Here is a 19151-nt window from a genome sequence, read left to right as displayed (position 1 = left end):
TTTTATTTAGGTAATTATTCATTAATTTATTGACTAGGCTTAATAGGCGCTATATATTTTTTAAACAGTCCAGAATGTTACTTGGAGTCATACAGTATGTAAATGAAGACATAAAGGATTCAAACCCCAAGACTGAAGTATGCACTTCCATGTCAGCTTTGCAATGGCTACTTGGCTGTTTTATGAGGGACACAGACTTCCTAAGCCTGTAATCAAGGCAGCCATATTATTGTTCCATATACCGGATATGAACCTGCAGTTTAGTGGCTTATTTGTTTTGTTCACTGGTTATTTTTTAGCACCCAATTGCAAAGTCCCAGACAACAGTTTACATGTTAGTCACAGATTATGACACTAGCATGTTACAACTGCAGCAAATTTTGTGACAGAGACAGCATTGGCAGTCATGTTATGTGGTTCATAGGAAAACATTACAAAGCCTTGCCAGATCTCATTCTACCAGGGGTACAACAGCTATCACTGTCTGTGTCCTCAAAGCAGCTACGAGGTCCTCATTTCATACTTTTTCCAAACACTGCAGACCTGAATATTCATTCTAGAGCCATGGCAGGATTTGCCTCCACCATTACATGGGGCTCTTGTAGTTCCTTGTTCAGTGAGTAGGGAGTGTAGAAATTGTCCCCACTGTGATGACAGCAACAGTGATCCATGTGAAGACTATAGTACAGTTGTGTAAGGACCTCACTATAATACTAAATGCTGGAGTAGAATCACTGTTGCTGTATCAATCCCTCCATCTTCCCTTTCCTTGACATTCTGAGGCTGGGGTAAGTCCCTAGGTCCCTCGTCCACTTCAGCTGCTATTACTTCCTTTCTGGACTCTGGCCTAGAGAAAACACTTCTGGGATGGTTGGCCTAGCTGGCCTTAGTTAACAGGTCATAGAAGAAAGCCTTCTCCTTTAGAAGATTCTACTCCAGCCACTGGAGGGTAAGAAAAACACTAAAGATGCATGGACTGATGCCACCATTGTACTGGGAGTACGCAGACATCCCAGGAAAGGTGGAATGAGTGCCCACCCAGGTCAGACAGACATCTGGAATCTCCCTGCATGAAGATTCCACTTGTGATGACTGCAGCACCAAACCTACTCAAACATCTACTGTTATGGTAAATTCCTTACAAAAGTGTACTTTTCCTTTATTTCAGATATCAGTATCTGAAGAATAAATCAGTGTTACTTGGGTTACATCCTCTAAAAGGAATCACTCAGATTGTGTGCCTGTGTTAATGCCATTGTTTCAGTGGTTAAGCCTTTCCTTGATGAGCATATTTCTTTTCAGTCTTTGGGTCTGTAACCATTTCCAGTCCACTGTTAGTATGACATTATGATTTTTTAAATGTTATATTAACAAATAAACTTGCTAAATGCTCTTATTTCCCGTACATGCGTTATATTATAACAGTATAATGTGTTTTTGTTGTGCCAGGCACTGTAAATTCTAGTAAGCAAATTGTGCCTTTGTTAGCTGCAATTGTTTTTTTTAAGTTTAATTTATCTGAGCTCTTTACAGTAATTGATTTTGTGACCAGAGGTTGTTGTGCCTTTCTTCCATTTTTGTTTATACTCATAAATTAATCTGCATCCCTCAGTGTCTCTTGAACGCAAGCCAGAATAGTTTTCTTTTTTTAACTGGTTGTATACATTTGCTTAATGTGATATAATCTTTGCAGGCATTTACATTGTAGCCTAGTTACTTCAGTTTTGCTTATTCATTCTCACAAGAATCAGCTCCATATATGGAGTCTCAACATTTGTCTTTATGTATTGTCTAATAGCTGTTATTTTGATTTTCATGTTAACATTAAATAATACTTTGCAATCTTGTATAATAAGTTTAAATATTTTAATGCAAGTAAACTCCAAATCCAACTCCAGACAAGTGACACTGGCTTCAAATCCAGCTCCAGACAAGTGACAAGTGGAGTACCTCAGGGTTCAGTCCTGGGCCCGCTCTCGTTTGGCATCTACTTCTCTGAAGTACAGGCCAACACTAAGGGACTCTAGCTAACAAAGTTCGCAGATGACTGCAAAGAGGGACCCATTATTGAATCCCCAAATTATGTGGATATTCTACAAAAGGTCCTTCCAGAAACAGATGCTTGGTGCCAGAGTCATGGGCTCAAGCTCAATGCCAAGAAATGTATAGTTATCCCCTTTGGGAAAAGACATGTACCCGTGAATTACCACATAGGTGGCAGTACACTAAACACCGAAAGTGTGATAAGAGACTTAGGGACACAGGTGGACAGTGGTCTCACCTTCGATAACCACATCGCCACAACAGTTAGGAAATCCTTCAATGTGGCACACCTCATCACTAAGGGCTTTTCATCCAGAAAAAAGGATGTCATTGTCCCACTGTACTCATCCCTCATTAGACCCATTATAGAATACAATGCCCCCATTTCGTATGTACCTCTCAAGACATCTGCAACAACTGGAAAGGCCGCAGAAATACCTCACTAAAAGAATCACAGGCCTAAAGCAGATGCCCTATGCTGACCATCTAAAAAAACTCCACCTTTACTCTGTCGCATATCATATATCATATATATATATATCATATCATATACTCAGAGGCGATCTCTGCTTAACATACAAGGCCATGTCAAACCCAGAGCTGTTGGACATGCTACACTTAAAGAAATCCCAATCCCTCAGAGACACACATGCTTCAGGGATCTAAACCTTGTAATCACAATGAACAAAACATGCTGAGAGATATGTTCCTGACCCATAGACTCCCCAGACTCTGGAATAGACTGCCCATACATGTCAAGCAGGGCGCCTCTTTGGCCCTCTTCAAAAGGAAACTTGATGATTGGATAGGAGATAGGAAATTCACCCTGGGGATCATGTCAGTCACCCTGCTAGACAGGGGTCCAGGGAAGTAAATACTGTGGGAAGAAATAGCCAGGGAATTGTTATGGCTGGGCTTGTAAAGGCCCTAGGGGCGATAGCCTAGTACCAGCCTATGAACCTATGTTATCCTAAAACATCTAACCTTCCTGTTTAAGACTTCTCAAAAGCCCCTGCCACTAGGACCTGATCTTAACTCCCTCATAGCCCTCCACTACATCTTAACTCAAAGACAACCTAAATATCTGTTTGCAACTCTTAATCCTACTTTTTTCTGTCAACTGTATATACAGAATGTTCAACTCTTTTCAGGCTTATACGGAAAGTGCAAATCTTCATTTACTCACACCCTTTGCAGACAGTGTGTGTGTGGCATTCATTAGGAAGAAATAATACTAATTTCTATAGAAATGTAAGAGCACATCAAACTACAGTTCAGTGAACAGTTATGATACAAAACAATAATGTCTACATAGTTTGCTCAAGGGTTTAGTAAATCTTAAAAAGATTAGGAATATAACATGGCTTTTCTTATTTAATATTTCCACTACAATCCATTAAGCAGCCACTAACATAAAACATTATAAAAAGTGTTATAAAAACAGCTCTGTAAACTTCACTGGAAAAATATAGACATTAATGTAATCAGTTAAGACTGCATGAATTATTGTGGTGCAGGATCATGTTAATTTTTGACACTGAACACAAGACTGTATTTGCACCGTTAAACGTATCCTGAGACTAAAGATGCTGGGGCCTTTGAATTTTGTGGACTGTCCTTTACTTACTACACAGTGGTATATCCATATCACTTTCTAGAATACCTTTCATCATAATCCTGTGTCTTCTGGACTAACCTTCTTTGTCCAGTATGTTACCTTTTTCTTTTTTTTTGCAAAGATACTAGTACGTCGTGCTGATTTATCAGACTAACTTTGATCTTCTGTGAGGACATTCTTTTTTCAGTTTCACACATTCTTCATTGTAAGGAGAGATGGTTCAGTTTTAATTGCTTTTCAGTCAGTTAGCAGCTTTTACTCTGATGAATTTATTGCTGATAAGAGTATTTCTATGATCACCCAGTGTGTGGTAGAAGATTTTATTTTTATTTTAATTATTCAGAGACTCTACTTTATTCAGAGCTTGGAACTGACATATTTATTGACACAACCTCTGTGAATTATTTTTTCAGATGAAGTTTATAATAACCTCATTTTCTTCATATTGAGTAGCTTTCTGATATTTTAATGGTGACTAAAGTATTTCAGGCATTAATTGTTTTTTAACATTCAGTATCAGTTAGCTGATTCAGGCTTTATATGTTTGCATGTTGTTTAGTTTATTTAATTTAAAATTTGTACAGGAATGAACATATTGAAGGCAACTCTTCCTAAAATGCAAAATGACTTATCTGATATACTGTTTTGCTAAAATTTAAAGAAAAATAAGGTTCAAAATATACAAGCATATAGTAGAATTACAGACAACAGCAGAACTGTTACTCATCCATGATCTTGAAAGTCAGATGATATGTGTAGAGAATGTGTTATTCATCTAAAAGAAATTAATCATGGTCTTCAGGCACATGGACTGTATATTCATGTTTTTCATGTCAGCCACTATCTTAAGAAAGATGCATTCTAAGTGGCTGGCTAACTCCATCATTTCCTGCCTTAAAAAATATGACAAGGTCTACAAACATTTCTCTAGATAAACTGCACTGTGGTCTTCTTCAAACTTATCTCTGTCCAGGATTTTGTGATGCTCCCAACTTGGCTTCCATTCACACATTATCCAATAATTGTAGGCTACCTCACTTCTAGAAATTCTCATGGTTTTGCAACTAGACTGTAACCTCCACCTATACCCATGGTTAGGACCCCATACTGTTGGGTACTCACCCATTCATATTATGACTGCTGTACAGTTCATACTATGAAAGTACTGCTTCAATGATCATTATCATGCACAATACAAAGAGGGTACTCGGCATAATCATGGATATTGGAATGGAAGGATCATGGCTACTTTGGGTCTCCCATCCTCTTTTTCCGTGATATCGCCATGGAATCAGGCTGACTCCTTCAGTGTATATAGGTACATATTCTGAGCTGGTATGTGCATGTGATTTTTATATGATGAGATTTAGTTGGTTAATAATTTGTTTGTTTGTAGTCTGGTTTGCATTATTGCTAGGCTTGGTGCAACATTTAGTTATACTATTTATCCATGTAGCAAAAAAATGCATACTCAATAGCTTTATGTCTTCCAAACTCTTCTCTGGAAGGTTTTGAAGTCAACATCATGTAGCCAGTGATCTTTCAGTGTGTCACTGGTTGAAATTTTATTTTTAAAATAATATACCTGGCTGTGTATAAATCCCAATAAAAAACAAGAGTGCACAATAGAGGCTTCTTATTTAGTGAAATCATGCCACTATTAAACCTTCTTAATCAGCTCCATAATCCTGTCTGTAACCTAATGGACCTAACTGCTACAAATGCTGCTGTAAGACAACTGTCAGAATAGCTGGGAAATTCTGGGTTTCGACAACAAATTTGACAGATGTCAAGCCACAGCAGTTCAGAGTTAAAAAAAAGTTAGCCAACAGTCACAGTACTGTGAAACAATGTGTAAATAAAACATTTTTATTTTAATATATTACTTTTCTGTTGTTATAAAGTACAATTGGGATGCCCCCTAGCATTTCACAGCTTCAGTCAAATACAGGAGACTAGGTGCTTTAGAAAAGTGCCTGTTACCACAGAGTAGTGCTAGATTGAACATGTAACACTCCTAATAACATCCATATCAGAATGTCACAGCTCCTGGTGCTAGACTGAACATGTGTACCACTCCTAATAACATCCATAGCAGAATGTCACAGCTCCTGGTGCTAGACTGAACATGTGTACCACTCCTAATAACATCCATAGCAGAATGTCACAGCTCCTGGTGCTAGACTGAACATGTGTACTACTCCTAATAATGTCCATAGTAGAATATCATTTCTCCTGGCGCTAGACTGAACATGTGTACCACTCCTAGTAACGTCCATAGCAGAATGTCACAGCTTCTGGTGCTAGACTGAAGATGTGTGCTACTCCTAATAACATACATAGCAGAATGTTGCAGTTCCTGGTGCTAGACTGAACATGTGTGATACTTCTAATAACGTCCCTAGCAGAATGTCACAGTTCCTGGTGCTAGACTGAACTTGTGTACCACTCCTAATAATGTCCATAGAAGGATGTCACAGCTCCTGGTGCTAGACAAAACATGTGTACCACTCCTAATAATGTCCATAGCAGAATATCACAGCTCTTGGCGCTAGACTGAACATGTGTGCCACTCCTAATAACGTCCAGAGCAGAATGTCACAGCTCCTGGTGCTAAACTGAACATGTGTGCTACTCCTAATAATGTCCATAGCAGAATGTCACAGCTCCTGGTGCTAAACTGAACATGTGTACCACTCCTAATAACATTCATAGCAGAATGTTACAGCTCCTGGCACTAGACTGAACATGAGTACCACTCCTGATAATGTCCATAGCAGAATGTCACAGCTCCTGGTGCTAGACTGAACATATGTACCACTCCTAATAACATCCATAGCAGAATGTCACAGCTCCTGGTTGTAGACTGAACATGTGTACCACTCCTAATAATGTCCATAGCAGAATGTCACAGCTCCTGGCCAGTCAGAAAAGTCATACAGTGTCAAATTATGCTGTTTGGAATTGTTTTAATATACTTTGTATTACTTCTGTTTTTCTATAAAGTACACTACAAAATGTCACAGGTCCAACCAGATTTCTTCTCCTCCCAATGTAACAGGTCAGTCAGAGTAGTTTGGGTACTGAAATCTTTATTTGAAAAAAATGCAAAGCAGAATGTTATTACTCCAGTCAGATACCTCTGTATCAAATGTTCCTGTCTGAAGTTAGTTTAAACACACACACACACACACACACACACACACACACACACACACACACACACACACACACACACACCATTTTTACTTTTATTGTCAGACATTTAGGTACACATTTACTTTTTATTGTGTAAAAGGAGCAGTCACTGAAATCTTTCTCTATAAATAAACAATAAGAGCTATATTTTCCAAAAAAAATTAATCAAACAGAAACTTTTTGTACATATATTAAAATCACAAAAAAAAAAAAAAGCTTGTGCATCTTTTGTTGAATGCCTTACTGCCTAATGCTGTCCTGGATGGGATAAGGAATTAACAGAATTCTAGAGTTGGGGGTGGTCCTTCTTCTGTGGGATTTAGGCCTCACATCACATCTGGGCAGTCTATTTCCCTTTCGTACCTTGTAATGCATTATTGCTTACATATGTTATACATATGGTTAACCTACTAGTGGATGAGTTGTAAATGGATAGGTTCAACTTGTTGATTTACACTTGCTAATTTTCTGCTCTCCTGTCTGTGTTTTCCATACAGGGTTGTCAGACATCCCTATTTGGGCGGGACTGTCCCGAGATCAGCAGCCTGATCCCGAGTCCCGCCCTGCCGGTTTAAATCCCGGCCAGCCTCCGCTTTGTTTTTTTTTTTTTTTTGATTGGCCTGTATACCTGGCATACAGGCCAATCAAAAATCGCTAAACACGGAGCTTCTTGTGTTCCGCATTAAACAGAAGTAGCTCCATGTTTAACGATTTTTGATTGGCCCGTATGCCGGTATATGGGCTAATCAAAAATCGCTAAACACGGAGCTACTTCTGTTGAATGTGGAACTGCAATGCATTAAACACTAGAAGCTCCGTGTTTAGTGCAGAGCTATTGTTCCGCATTAAAGACCTTTTTTTTTTTGCTCTTCACTTGCTGTGAAAGAGTTTTTATTTTTTTTGTCGTCCCTACCTGGCTGGTTGGAAATCTGGCCACCCTGTTTCCATAGTAAGTCACTGTCAGTGTAGTTTCAGTACTGTGTGTGGTCTTTTCAGTTTCTTTTTTCTTTTGGTTGACACATCCACAGAGTTGGTGTACAAGTAAGGGAGTGAGGGTGAAATCTCATACATGGAAGATGGGAGGGGTCTTGTACTCCTTCTAAAAATCCTTTTTTTCCCCTGAATTTTCATCGGCTTGAAGTTTGTGTTTTTTTTTATTCAGTCATAGCATCAGTCAGTTAAGTTTCGGGGAGTTATACAACCATTTTGTGTGTGTGTGTGTGTGTGTGTGTGTGTGTGTGTGTGTGTGTGTGTATTTTATATTTGTATAATTAGGCACACACATCACAAGACCTACATTCAGCACATGAGTGCAATATTTCATTTGTTTATTTCTTTGTTCACTAAACTGAGAGCATAAAATATCTCTGCAGGACTCTTTCTGTCACTCACTTCCTCTCTGTGTTTTGATAGTTATAATGAAGAATCTATGATTGCTTGTTTATTGCTCGTTCCCTACTAAGATGGAACATATCTATCTTAACAGCAGTGTGTGGCTAGTTTGTACCAAAAATAATTCTGACATCAGCTCCACCTCTATGACTTTTACACTGCAGACGTAACTGTGTGGCTGGGATGTTTGTTTGATGCATTTCTCAGCAGTTTCTTGTGTGACTGACTGTCCTTTTAAACAAGTTTGGCTCAGTGGGAACAAACCTAAAGTGCCAGTCACATCTCATTCATCTGTTATAAGTTGACATTATGCAAATGATATAGGAATGTTGTTTTGGGGATAGAATGAGTTTGTAACATTTTTAAAACTGTGTGGAGATTTTTTGTCAAATAATTGTATTCTGACTTCTTTTCTCTTTATTCTTATGTTCTTCCAGCTCTAGAAACCTCAGGTGACATAGCTCTGTATGTTGGCTTGGTGGTTGCCATTTTTATTTTTGTAATTATTGCCATGATGATTGGGCTGATTGTGTATCGTCGCAGCCATCGCAATTTGAACACTCATATCACAGACTCCTCTGCAGCATTAACGGGTGGCTTTCATCCTGTGAATTTTAAACATGCACGCCAAGGTGAGAGTATTCTATCTTTTTTTTGTTTAAAGTTCCCTAATTAAGTCTGACAATGTAGTGGTACACTATGAATTTAAATTAAATGTGTTCATATGTGAAAAAAAATTGTACATCTGTTTGTTGATATCTCTTACTCTTACAAGATGCAGCCAACTCTGAGAGTGACCCCTTGGGTAATCATCACTCTCTGCAGAGTTGACAAGGCAAAGGGGAGAATGAAAGTAGGTTAACAGGTCTTTATTACCACATATGCATGAACTCATGCCTACAGGCCTCCACACACACAACACACACGCAAACACATCCTCACCATAGATAAAACACCCACACCGGATTGCACCCATGGATACAATCACCTACACCCACACCCACAAACACACACACACACACACACACACACACACACACACACACACACACACACACACACACACACACACACACACACACACAATCATCTTAGACTTCTCTTACCCCTATAAACACACTTACACACATATACACCACACCACTACCTTTCAGCTAAACTCCCTGACACTTAACTTGTAGTGTGAGCTCTTGCATTGAATGTAATAGGTGAATGCAAACTTTTACCCAGAAATGTAGAAGGAGAAAGCTAGCAGCAAGAATCATACATTTCCGTTAAATTTTATCACTGGATTGTGAAACTCAGTAATTTTGCCAATGAGGAATGCAAAAAAAGAAGAAAATCCATAATGATCTAGAGACAAATATTTTTTTCCTGTGTAAGAATTAAAGGGAAAATCTTCTCATTTTAGATATTTCTGTTTAGTTATGTCTTGTTGTACAAGGACAGTTTCACACCCTCAGAAGTTGAGTCACCACATGAAAAGAAGTAAATGTAAATGATGTTGTGAAGCACTCCACCCATCACAAAATATATGGGAATCAAAGGAGTAACTTCTGTAACATAAAGCAATAATTTAACTAAAGAAAAAAAAAAAAACGCCACAATGTTCTTTCAAAATTTCAATGTAGTACTATCACATACTTTTATGCATTAGAGTAATCAATCTTTCTCTATTACTTTACAGTCCCAGGTAACTATAGGATCTGCAGGTGTCTAAGAATTACTGCTGTCATCGACTGCAGAAGCTATATAAGACGTGAACAAAATATTTAAGTAACCAAAAGCAGTGAGGTTTGCAGAGCTGACAGGAAATAAAATATGTAAAAAATAACTTATTACATTTACAAAATATGGTGTAGAATCAACATCATTTAGTGTTTCCTGCCATCTTGAAACGGTTTCCTCCATGACTTTGTAGTCAGTAAAGACTTACTTTGCTTAGAGGATGCTATGGTCATCCAGGAAACTTCTGATAGGCTAGTTCCTGACCAAGCCATTTGGTGGAAGCTTACCTTCATATCTCCCCTTTTTATCTAGGAGTGTTTTGGCACAGGAACTGAAACTAAAACTAGAAGGGCTCCTGATCAATAGAATGCAGCCTATAACAAACCCTTTGTAACAACTCTGAGCAAAGCCAAGGCATGTAAAACTTCTCTCTGGACAAAACACAGGGTCCACCCAACCCACACTAACACTCCTTGGTAAATATCTCTTTCGTTAAGATATTGTCTGATCTGTCCCTAACACAACAGAACTCTTTGAGTGAGAACCCTAACCACCACCACATATGGAGTGAGGCCCTGCATTCTACTTTACTAAATATAATCTTTAAGGTTATACTACTTCATGATGTGTCACAGGTATACTTTTTCAGAGAGACATTTCTTTAGGCACAATTTGGCAAATCTTTTAGAAAGACTTAAAATTGTTATTGGCATGAGTGCTGCCAAAGCAAACAAAAAAAAAGCTTTGAGGATTTCAGACTATATTCACTCGCTCAGGTTTGACTCATTAGGCTTGACTTGGGTTCCACACTGGGGTGTGTGTGGCCAGGATAGTGACTTGTGTTGCAGCAGATTTTAGTTGCTCTGTAATAATAGAAAGATATTTGACAGGAATTTACTAACAAACTTGATCCTTTCAGTGTTGTCAGTGAAGGAAATGTGTATTTTGCCTCATGATCAAATTATATTAGCAAACATTAATAATTAAAAAAAAATCTGCTCAGAAGGTATCTCAACAGACCACTTTTTTTCAAAAAACTACCGGGCAAGAGATCATTTCTGCACAGAAATATTTCCAGGAGATAATATCATACATGCAAGAATTGTCCTTAAAAATAGACAGTATGGATATGAAAGTAGACTGCATTCAAGAAATCGAACAAGAAGAAGCTGATATAGACAGTAAAGAAACGAGCTTAAATGAGACTGAGAGGCAAGAAAATCCCCCTCAATGTTTCCTATAACAAAATAACTGGATAGTGATAACATAAGGTGATGTAGAAAAACATGAAGTAAAAATATATGATGTACCTAAGAAAATGGAAGGAAAAATATGGCTCATTTCCTCACCAGCTGGATTACAAAAGTGCTGAAACTTCAAGACAGCTTTTTGACGGTATAGACAGGATGATACTATAAATCTGTCACAAAACATACTGCTAAGGAAGGAGTCTTTCATGGGTCTTTAATTTTTAAATTCCTCCCCCATGTGGATAAAAAAAAATGTTAAAAGAACTGCTTGGACAACCCCCTTTGAAAAGTGTTAGTTCTGTTGTCAGAGTTGATAATGACTTTTCATAGAAAGTAACAGAAATAAGGAAGAATTGCTTACAAGTGGTAAATTCCCCTCAAAAATAAGATATTTTCGCATTTTATTTACTTGGATTCCTCACTGGCAGACCTAACATTTTAATATGCAATGCCAGCTCTGTGCTGCAGAGAGCTAAAGCCTTGACTGATTCAAATGACCTGCAATTAGCATGCTAACTTGAAGCTGGAGGAGCCAGCAAGAGACGATAAGTGCTGACTTACCCATCCTGGATAGGGAATGAGATGCAGTCCAACCCTCTGCATTGTCAGTGTGTGCCGGGGATAGAGGTATATGCATGCCAACTATTATGTAGGGACATGCACTAGACTATACCAATCATGTTCACACAGTAGCCTTCATTGTATATCTATGGGAGTGTGCACATACAAATGGGAAGACGTAACAGGACCTTGTACCTGTGACCAGGTAGATAAGCTGTCAGAGGAAGGATTAAGAACAGAAATCAGAAATCTCATGACATTCTGCGGCTGCCTGGATGAGTTCCCTTCAGTACTCATCCTTCACCTTTGCCACTAGGTACTGCAAATGTCTGTTGTACAGTGGGAACCCCGCCCCAACTGTATGATGGAGAAATGAGTGATCACTTAAGCTGGGTTCTGAGGGGGTTGACAATTGACAGGCACAAAATAGAGGACAGAAGTACACTGAAGGGGGGAAAATACATTCTGATATTTAATGCTTGCTGTTTTTTGAATTTTAGCCTGATATGTGAGTGTTAGGTGTTTGCCTTAGGAATTTTGGAATACATTTCTTTATGGAGTATATGACTGCCATCTTTTGGTATACTCTAGTATTACAACTGTGAGAAGGTTGATGTCAATAGTTTTATATGTGAGAAAGTAAAACAAATTATGACTGAAGTTTGCTGCCGTCACTTCCCTGTAAGGTTATATAGTTGTTGATAATAGTGAAAGTGAGAATTAATGCTTTTATTTTATTTTATTTTATTTTTAAGTGTAATTTCAGGCTTTCTATTTTGCATGTAAGGATTTCCTAAGCTAGTTGATATGTGAAGTCTTTGACTTCACATTACATTTGTTGATTATTGCCAGCAGGTGAATTTTAATTGCTGCAGATATATGGTTGGTTGCTGTGAAATAATGTGGGTGAGGCAACCCCTTTTTATTGAGATTTTTGCAGTGTTTGTACTGTCTGAAGAAGTGCCAGGAGGCGCAAAAGCGCTCACTAGTTTGTACCAGAATAAACGTTTTGTCTTTTATTTAATATCAAGAGAGCCGTGTTTGTTTACTCCCAGTTTGGACTTTTGTTACTGCATTTTGCTTTTTTGTTTGGGAGAGCTTCATCCCCAGCTGCTTTTGGATTTGTGTTTTGTACATTCTGATATGCTTTGCAAGATGACAAACTTAGTATCACACATTCCTTATTGCTCTTTTATTCTACTGTGTCCATACCAGATTTCCACTGTGGTATTTAGTGTATATGTTATATTTCTTTCTATAAGTATGTGCACATTTAGAGAACATAAAATGCATACTGAGTACTACATTCTTATGAAATAATAAAGAAAGTGAAGTGTCATAGGTAAGAAAACAATGTTTAGGTATCTCTTTTATTTTACACTCTTACAGTATTTTATTCATTTGTTGTAAAGGGTAGTCTTTTTGATCTAAAATGAAATGACAGAGAAGCAGCCTCTATTAAAACATCTAACCATCTCATATTATATAAACACATTACATAGAATATCCTTGCTTTGCCTTACAGTTTTACTTTACTAACATTTTTTTTATCTACTATATTGTTGTGTTGTTTGGTATTGAATTTCTACTTCTACTTTGAAGTTCCTTCATGTACTCTGATGCTCATAGTGTACTACATTTCTTTAATAGGATTCTACACTTGACTTTTTTGCTTGCCCTGTTTCTCATTTGCTGTCCCTTATAGACCATCCAGTCTGTCCTCTTCACTAATAAGTGCATTGGAGTCAGTGGTAGAGGATCCTGTGCCCACCTACTGCTGTGTGCAGGCTCTGACACTCTTTGGTATTCCTGTTCTGCCAACTTCTCAGATTTTGTTTCAGCTTACATGTCATGCTGTTTTACTTGAACTAATGCATTTTGAATAATACTTTGTATGTGACTACCTGTTTTGCCATGTTGTTATCCCTGTTGTAGTATGAAATTTGCTGAATTACCTTTTGTTAGGTGTACACTGTATTTTGAAGCTGTTGTATTTTGCTTGAACTGTTTATTGTTGACTTGCAGTTCTTAATGTTTGCAGTAACTGTTTTCTGCAGTTGCTTCATTTACTTACATATTGTTAACTGAGATTATTCTGTATCTTGTAATGTATTATTTCTATATTCTTTGTTATTTAGCTTGGTATCCAAGCCTTGGCTGATAATGGTCCTTGCACCAATTTACATGCATATTTACAAAACAAAACAAAGAAATGTAAGTTCAGTGTTTACTTATTCTGCCTGGTTTGGAGAATAAGTGTAGGAGATCATGTTGGAGATCCACTACCGCATTGTCAGCCATCATATAGGATTTCTTATTTAGCTGCATTCTTATTTATCTACAACTGTTGTGAGACTATTGCTGGTGGGCGACTGCATTGGATTTTTCCCACTCAGCCTGTCCACTCCCTGGTGAGCTTTTAAACTTGGTAGTTTTTCAGATGCCCACCCCTACTGTAAATCTGACTTTGGAAACTTCTCCTGGTGTTATCTTATCTGCTTATTTTACTAGGCAGTGAAATGTCAAACTGGGAAGGCTCTCCCCTTAGACTCTTGAAGCTTGAGGCACCCTCTGTTTCATGTAATTCCACTCGCATAAACCACATTGCAATATTAAAAATATCAATCTCTTTTTCCATCTTACTTTTAAAATCTGTAACATTTGGGACTGAATTATCAATTAATAAAGAGCCTAGGACTGCTTCTCAGGAATCGGCTTGGGATTAGTAATTCCTAGGTTCTCTAGAGATTAACAATCATTGTAAAGTCTGAAAATTGCTTTATAGGAACCATCTTGGGATTAATACTACTGTTTTACTTCTGGTGAGGGAAGGAGCAGAGGGACATTGATCAGAGCCATAGCGGGTTCATCTAGCACCCAGTGCCAGTTCCAAATAATGGACTTCTCAAGTGCCTCAAATGCACTCTATAACACTTTGCTTCTGAAGTGGATGCCCCCGTCAACCCACTCTTGCTACGCTACTGTCATTGATTCCTGCTGATCTCTGATTGGGCAGTGTCTGTCGGGCTTCACTGAGTGGTCTGGTTACAGTTTTGGAGTGAACCAGGGCCTTTCTGCAGCATAGCTGTCTGTTGCATCCAGCTGCTGTAGGCTCTGTCCAGCGTATCTACCAAGAGAAGACTATAGCAAGTGTACTGAACTCAGCAGCAGCTCGGTTAACACCTTTGTAGGCAGCAGCTTTGAATCAATGATACTCGCAGGTTAATAGGTTCATAACTGTGTACTAGGCTAATGACAACAGGGGCCTATTTAAGCCTAGACATGCACCCCAAATCTATTTGACGTGTTTTAGGAATCTTAAGATTATTGTGAGGGGCATTCTGAAGCATGAATGTCACCCTGTAGGAATGACCCACTTACAGGTATGGCTGCTCATTTCTGATTAAAACTTAATTACTGAAAGTTAAGACTTAAATTACTTTCTTAACTTTAAACATTAAATTTCAGACAGATCTGGCTACACTGAAAAGAAAAAAATAAGTAAATATATTCAAGCAACACTCTTGCTTCTGGGGAGAGAAGGAGATAAGGATCATTGATTTATATCTGCAGGCATCTGCATTGTTACCAGCACCATCTCCACTACTAGCCAGAGAGCAACTCCAGTAATCAACTCCAAACCACATAGGCAGTTCTCCTCCTTCACCTCACATTAGTAAGCACCTGGAATCAAGTATTTCCACTTTCCAAAGATCTCTGTAGCCAGCTTGATTGAAATACATATCCTGAGATAATTTAGCAGTTTTCTAGTATTTAATTACAACCACCTACTACTTAAACAAGAATGACACAGTGTGTGAGACATGCAGTTATTTAATACTGTTAAAGGCAAAATGCTCACATGAAGACACAACAAATAACAAACAGGTTGTCGGTACTACACAATATTATGCTAAACCTGTCACACTGCTCAGACCAAACACATAGACCAACATATGCTGAGGCTCTTAGAAATAACCTACCTAAACCACAAAGGCCCCCTAGATGTAACCTAAGAAACAAGTATCTTCAGCATCCTTCACAAACACACAACCCAGGCAGCACCCACCTTGAAACATACATGAGCCACAGTTTCTTAAGTCAAAAACCCATAAGGCAAACCTCCCCACAACCCAACATCCTAATCATACACAACTCCATTGTGAGACATGCTGGTGCACCACTCACCGGGCTGTTCAAGTAAAGGACACAGTTAATTGGGGCACTCAAGTCCTTCAGCACAAGTACACATATGACATTGTCATGGTACATGTGGGTGTAAATAACTTGGGATGTACCTCACTGGACTCTATGAAGAGAGACATGATGGAGCTCTCAGAATATGTATCTGTGAGTGATATGAACGTAGCCTTGAGCAGTATCTTTCCATCACTAAGATGCCGCAGTATGAACAAGTGTTTTATTAACTTAGCTTCTGGTGTCATTCATAGGGAGTCCAATATATATCATCCTGGGTAGACATTGTAGACAATCCTAATTGTTTTGCCAGGGAAGGCCTGCACCTCACCCCAAGGCTTTTGTCTTGTTTAGGCAATGTCAGTCCTCAAAAGCCTCCAACATAACAAAACAGAATCAAGATAACATAAAGGTATTGTTGCTCAATGCTGTAAGCCTTAACAAAAATTTTCACCCCCATGAACTCCTGGAAAACATTAATATATGCACTGTCTCACAGACCTGGTTCAAGACCATTGAGAGCTCGCCATCACTAAAGGGTTGCAATGCCTACCATACATGCAGGTCCACTTCACTTGTTGAAGGCACTAAAGGTGGTCATGTCTCCATATGTGTAAAAAAAAATCACCTCCAGACTAGTTAGACAAGATAATGATCTGGAACTCCTCGTGTTCAGCTTACTGTTAACAAAAGCTCTTGTCATATCATGGCTATGTCTCCTTCTGCCCATAACTCCTACCTAAGTAGTATGGAGCCCCTAAGCATTAAATCAAATACCATTTTCCTAGGGGACTGCATCTACCACTATGAGACTTTAGCTATCCCTCCATTAACTGGGAAAAGTATAAATCTTCTGACATGTATGGTCAGAGATTTCTAGACTTCATCAACACAAAATCTATCAACCAGTTAGTCCGCACACTAACCAGGGGTGATAAAATCTTGGACTTGCTCCTCACCCATACTGGACAGGTCTGTTTCCTACCAGTGCTAACTTCCTCCCTGGTCACATTGGACCACAAATAAGTCGCAGTTACCTTAAGACTGAAGATTGAAACATACTTGAATGCACTGGTATTCAACGATTATGCAAGGATAATCGACTGATTTTCCCTTCCAAATATAAGCTGTTTCCTATGGTCCAGTAGCACAAGGTCTGAATCCCTCAGCCTCCACTGCCTAAATGTGGGACTCTGATCAGGTGACTTAACCAGACACCACTCCCAGGCTGAGACTGAAAAAGGTCCTTGGAGATCTGTGCTCTACCCCTGAAAACAAATAAAATAAATAAAAATAAGCTTGATGACCCCACTGTTTGTCCCCCTCTGAAGCAAATACAATACCAAATTAAAAAATAAAACCCTGTGGCAGAACCTCAATAACAAAAAAAAAAAAAAAAAAAAAGATTTATAACAAAGGGAAAAAACTCATTGCACATAAAAATAAATGTAAGTCTGAAGATGCAAAAAGTCTGCCACTAAACTTAACAGGGAATTCCAGTTCCTGGTCAAATCAACCAAAGCCAGATGTGAGGTAAACACAGACACCCAGACATAGGACAACTACAGAGCCTTCTTTAACTATGTGAGAAACTTTAAAAACAATGCCATATGATGGACAGAGCTAATATTAAAAGGGTTCACATGCTCAGACCCAGAGGACGTAGATAATCTACAAGTGGAGAAATTTAGTTCAAACTTCACCCCCTTCCTCTTCCATATTTCCAGATCTCCTTCATATATGTACACCCTCCCTCATATCTCCAGTAAACAAGTTCTCAAGGCTCTCTCCAAGGCTGAGAACACTGCTTCAATGAGGCTGGATAGCTGCTTAATGGTCAGCCTGAAACAGGGCCTGTCATACCCCCTACAGAGTCTATTCAGTGTCAGTTTCCAAACAAGCTTTATGCTGGATGAATGGAGAACCTCAACTGTCATCCTCTTGAGCGAAGCTGGGACATCAACGGACCTGGAAAATTGTAGACCCATAAATCCGACTAACCTCATCTGTAAGACTATGGAAAAGATTGTTATGGAATTAATAAACAGAGACATAGGTAACCTACAAACTCTCAACCCAAGCCAGTTTGGGTTTGCCAAGGGGCTTTCTTAACCTGGTTGACTTTTCTTAGAAATTTTACTAAAGCAACAGATGAGGGCAAACCAGTACACACTGAATATCCAGACTTCACAAAGGTATTCAATACCATCCAACACTCGAGTATCATAGATAAACTATTGCAATTGAAGTGAGAACCACTGAAGACCACTTTGTACACTACATTTTTGTTACATTAAAGTGGCCTGAAGAGGTTTTTTATTACTTCAAGTCTTAATGGTCTTCAGTGGTTCTCACTTCAATTGCTAATTGTGTGTTTACTGGTGATTTTATTTGGCAAGTTTCTTCTTTTTTCTTGTGTATAGATAAACTATCCCAGCTCAATGCAAATCCCTATATTGTTTGTTGAACAGCAAATTGGATCACAGATAGAACTCAGGAAATTAAGCTGGGCTGCCCTATCTTCTCCAAAAAAGCTGACACTATTGGGGTACCCCAAGGTTCAGTCCTTGGCCCACTCCTCTTTGGCATTAACTTCTTAGATTTCTGATCTGCTGTTTAGGGTTCATGGCTGACCAGTTTTACAGATGACTGTAAAATTGGTGCAATCATAAATTCCCCTGAGGACACCAAGTTCCTCCAAGAGGGCTTTTCTCAAACCAGTAGCTGGTGTCAAAACCATGGACTAAGGTAAATGCCTATAAATGTATAATAGCATCCTTCAGCAAAAAAGAAGCCCCTTGTGACTATCACATTGACATCACACCCTTAAAAACTGACCCAGTAGTTAGGGACCTGGGAACCTATGTAAAGAATGAGCTGTTTTTCAATCACCGTGTATCTACTATCGTAAGAAAGTCCTTTTTTTATTGCACAACTTATTACTAAAGGTATGGCATCTAGGTCCAGGGATGTAATTATTCCACTGTATTCTGAACTCAACAGGCTGATGATTGAGTATAATGCTCCCTTTGGTATCTACCTTTCTAAACATCTGACACAACATGAACAACCACACCAGTTTCTTACTAAGAAACTTGAGGGATTATATCATAAAAACTGAGGACCACCTCAAAACCTTGTCCCTCTTCTGAGTGCCATACAGG

General features: G+C 38.6%; 1 protein-coding gene across 1 annotated transcript in view; it reads left to right on the top strand.

Moving 5' to 3' along the window:
• Positions 1–19151, top strand: part of UNC5B (unc-5 netrin receptor B) — a 1477685-nt gene that overhangs the window by 1363818 nt on the left and 94716 nt on the right. The window contains exon 9 of the mRNA XM_044056822.1: positions 8689–8883. Coding sequence (XP_043912757.1) covers positions 8689–8883 — 195 coding nt within the window. The remainder of the gene's footprint in view (positions 1–8688; positions 8884–19151) is intronic.

The sequence above is a fragment of the Protopterus annectens genome, chromosome 14.part0 (assembly GCF_019279795.1).
Source record: "Protopterus annectens isolate FY-2018-M chromosome 14.part0, PAN1.0, whole genome shotgun sequence".
Classification (NCBI taxonomy): domain Eukaryota; kingdom Metazoa; phylum Chordata; order Ceratodontiformes; family Protopteridae; genus Protopterus; species Protopterus annectens.
This window is presented reverse-complemented; position numbering and strand designations above follow the sequence as displayed.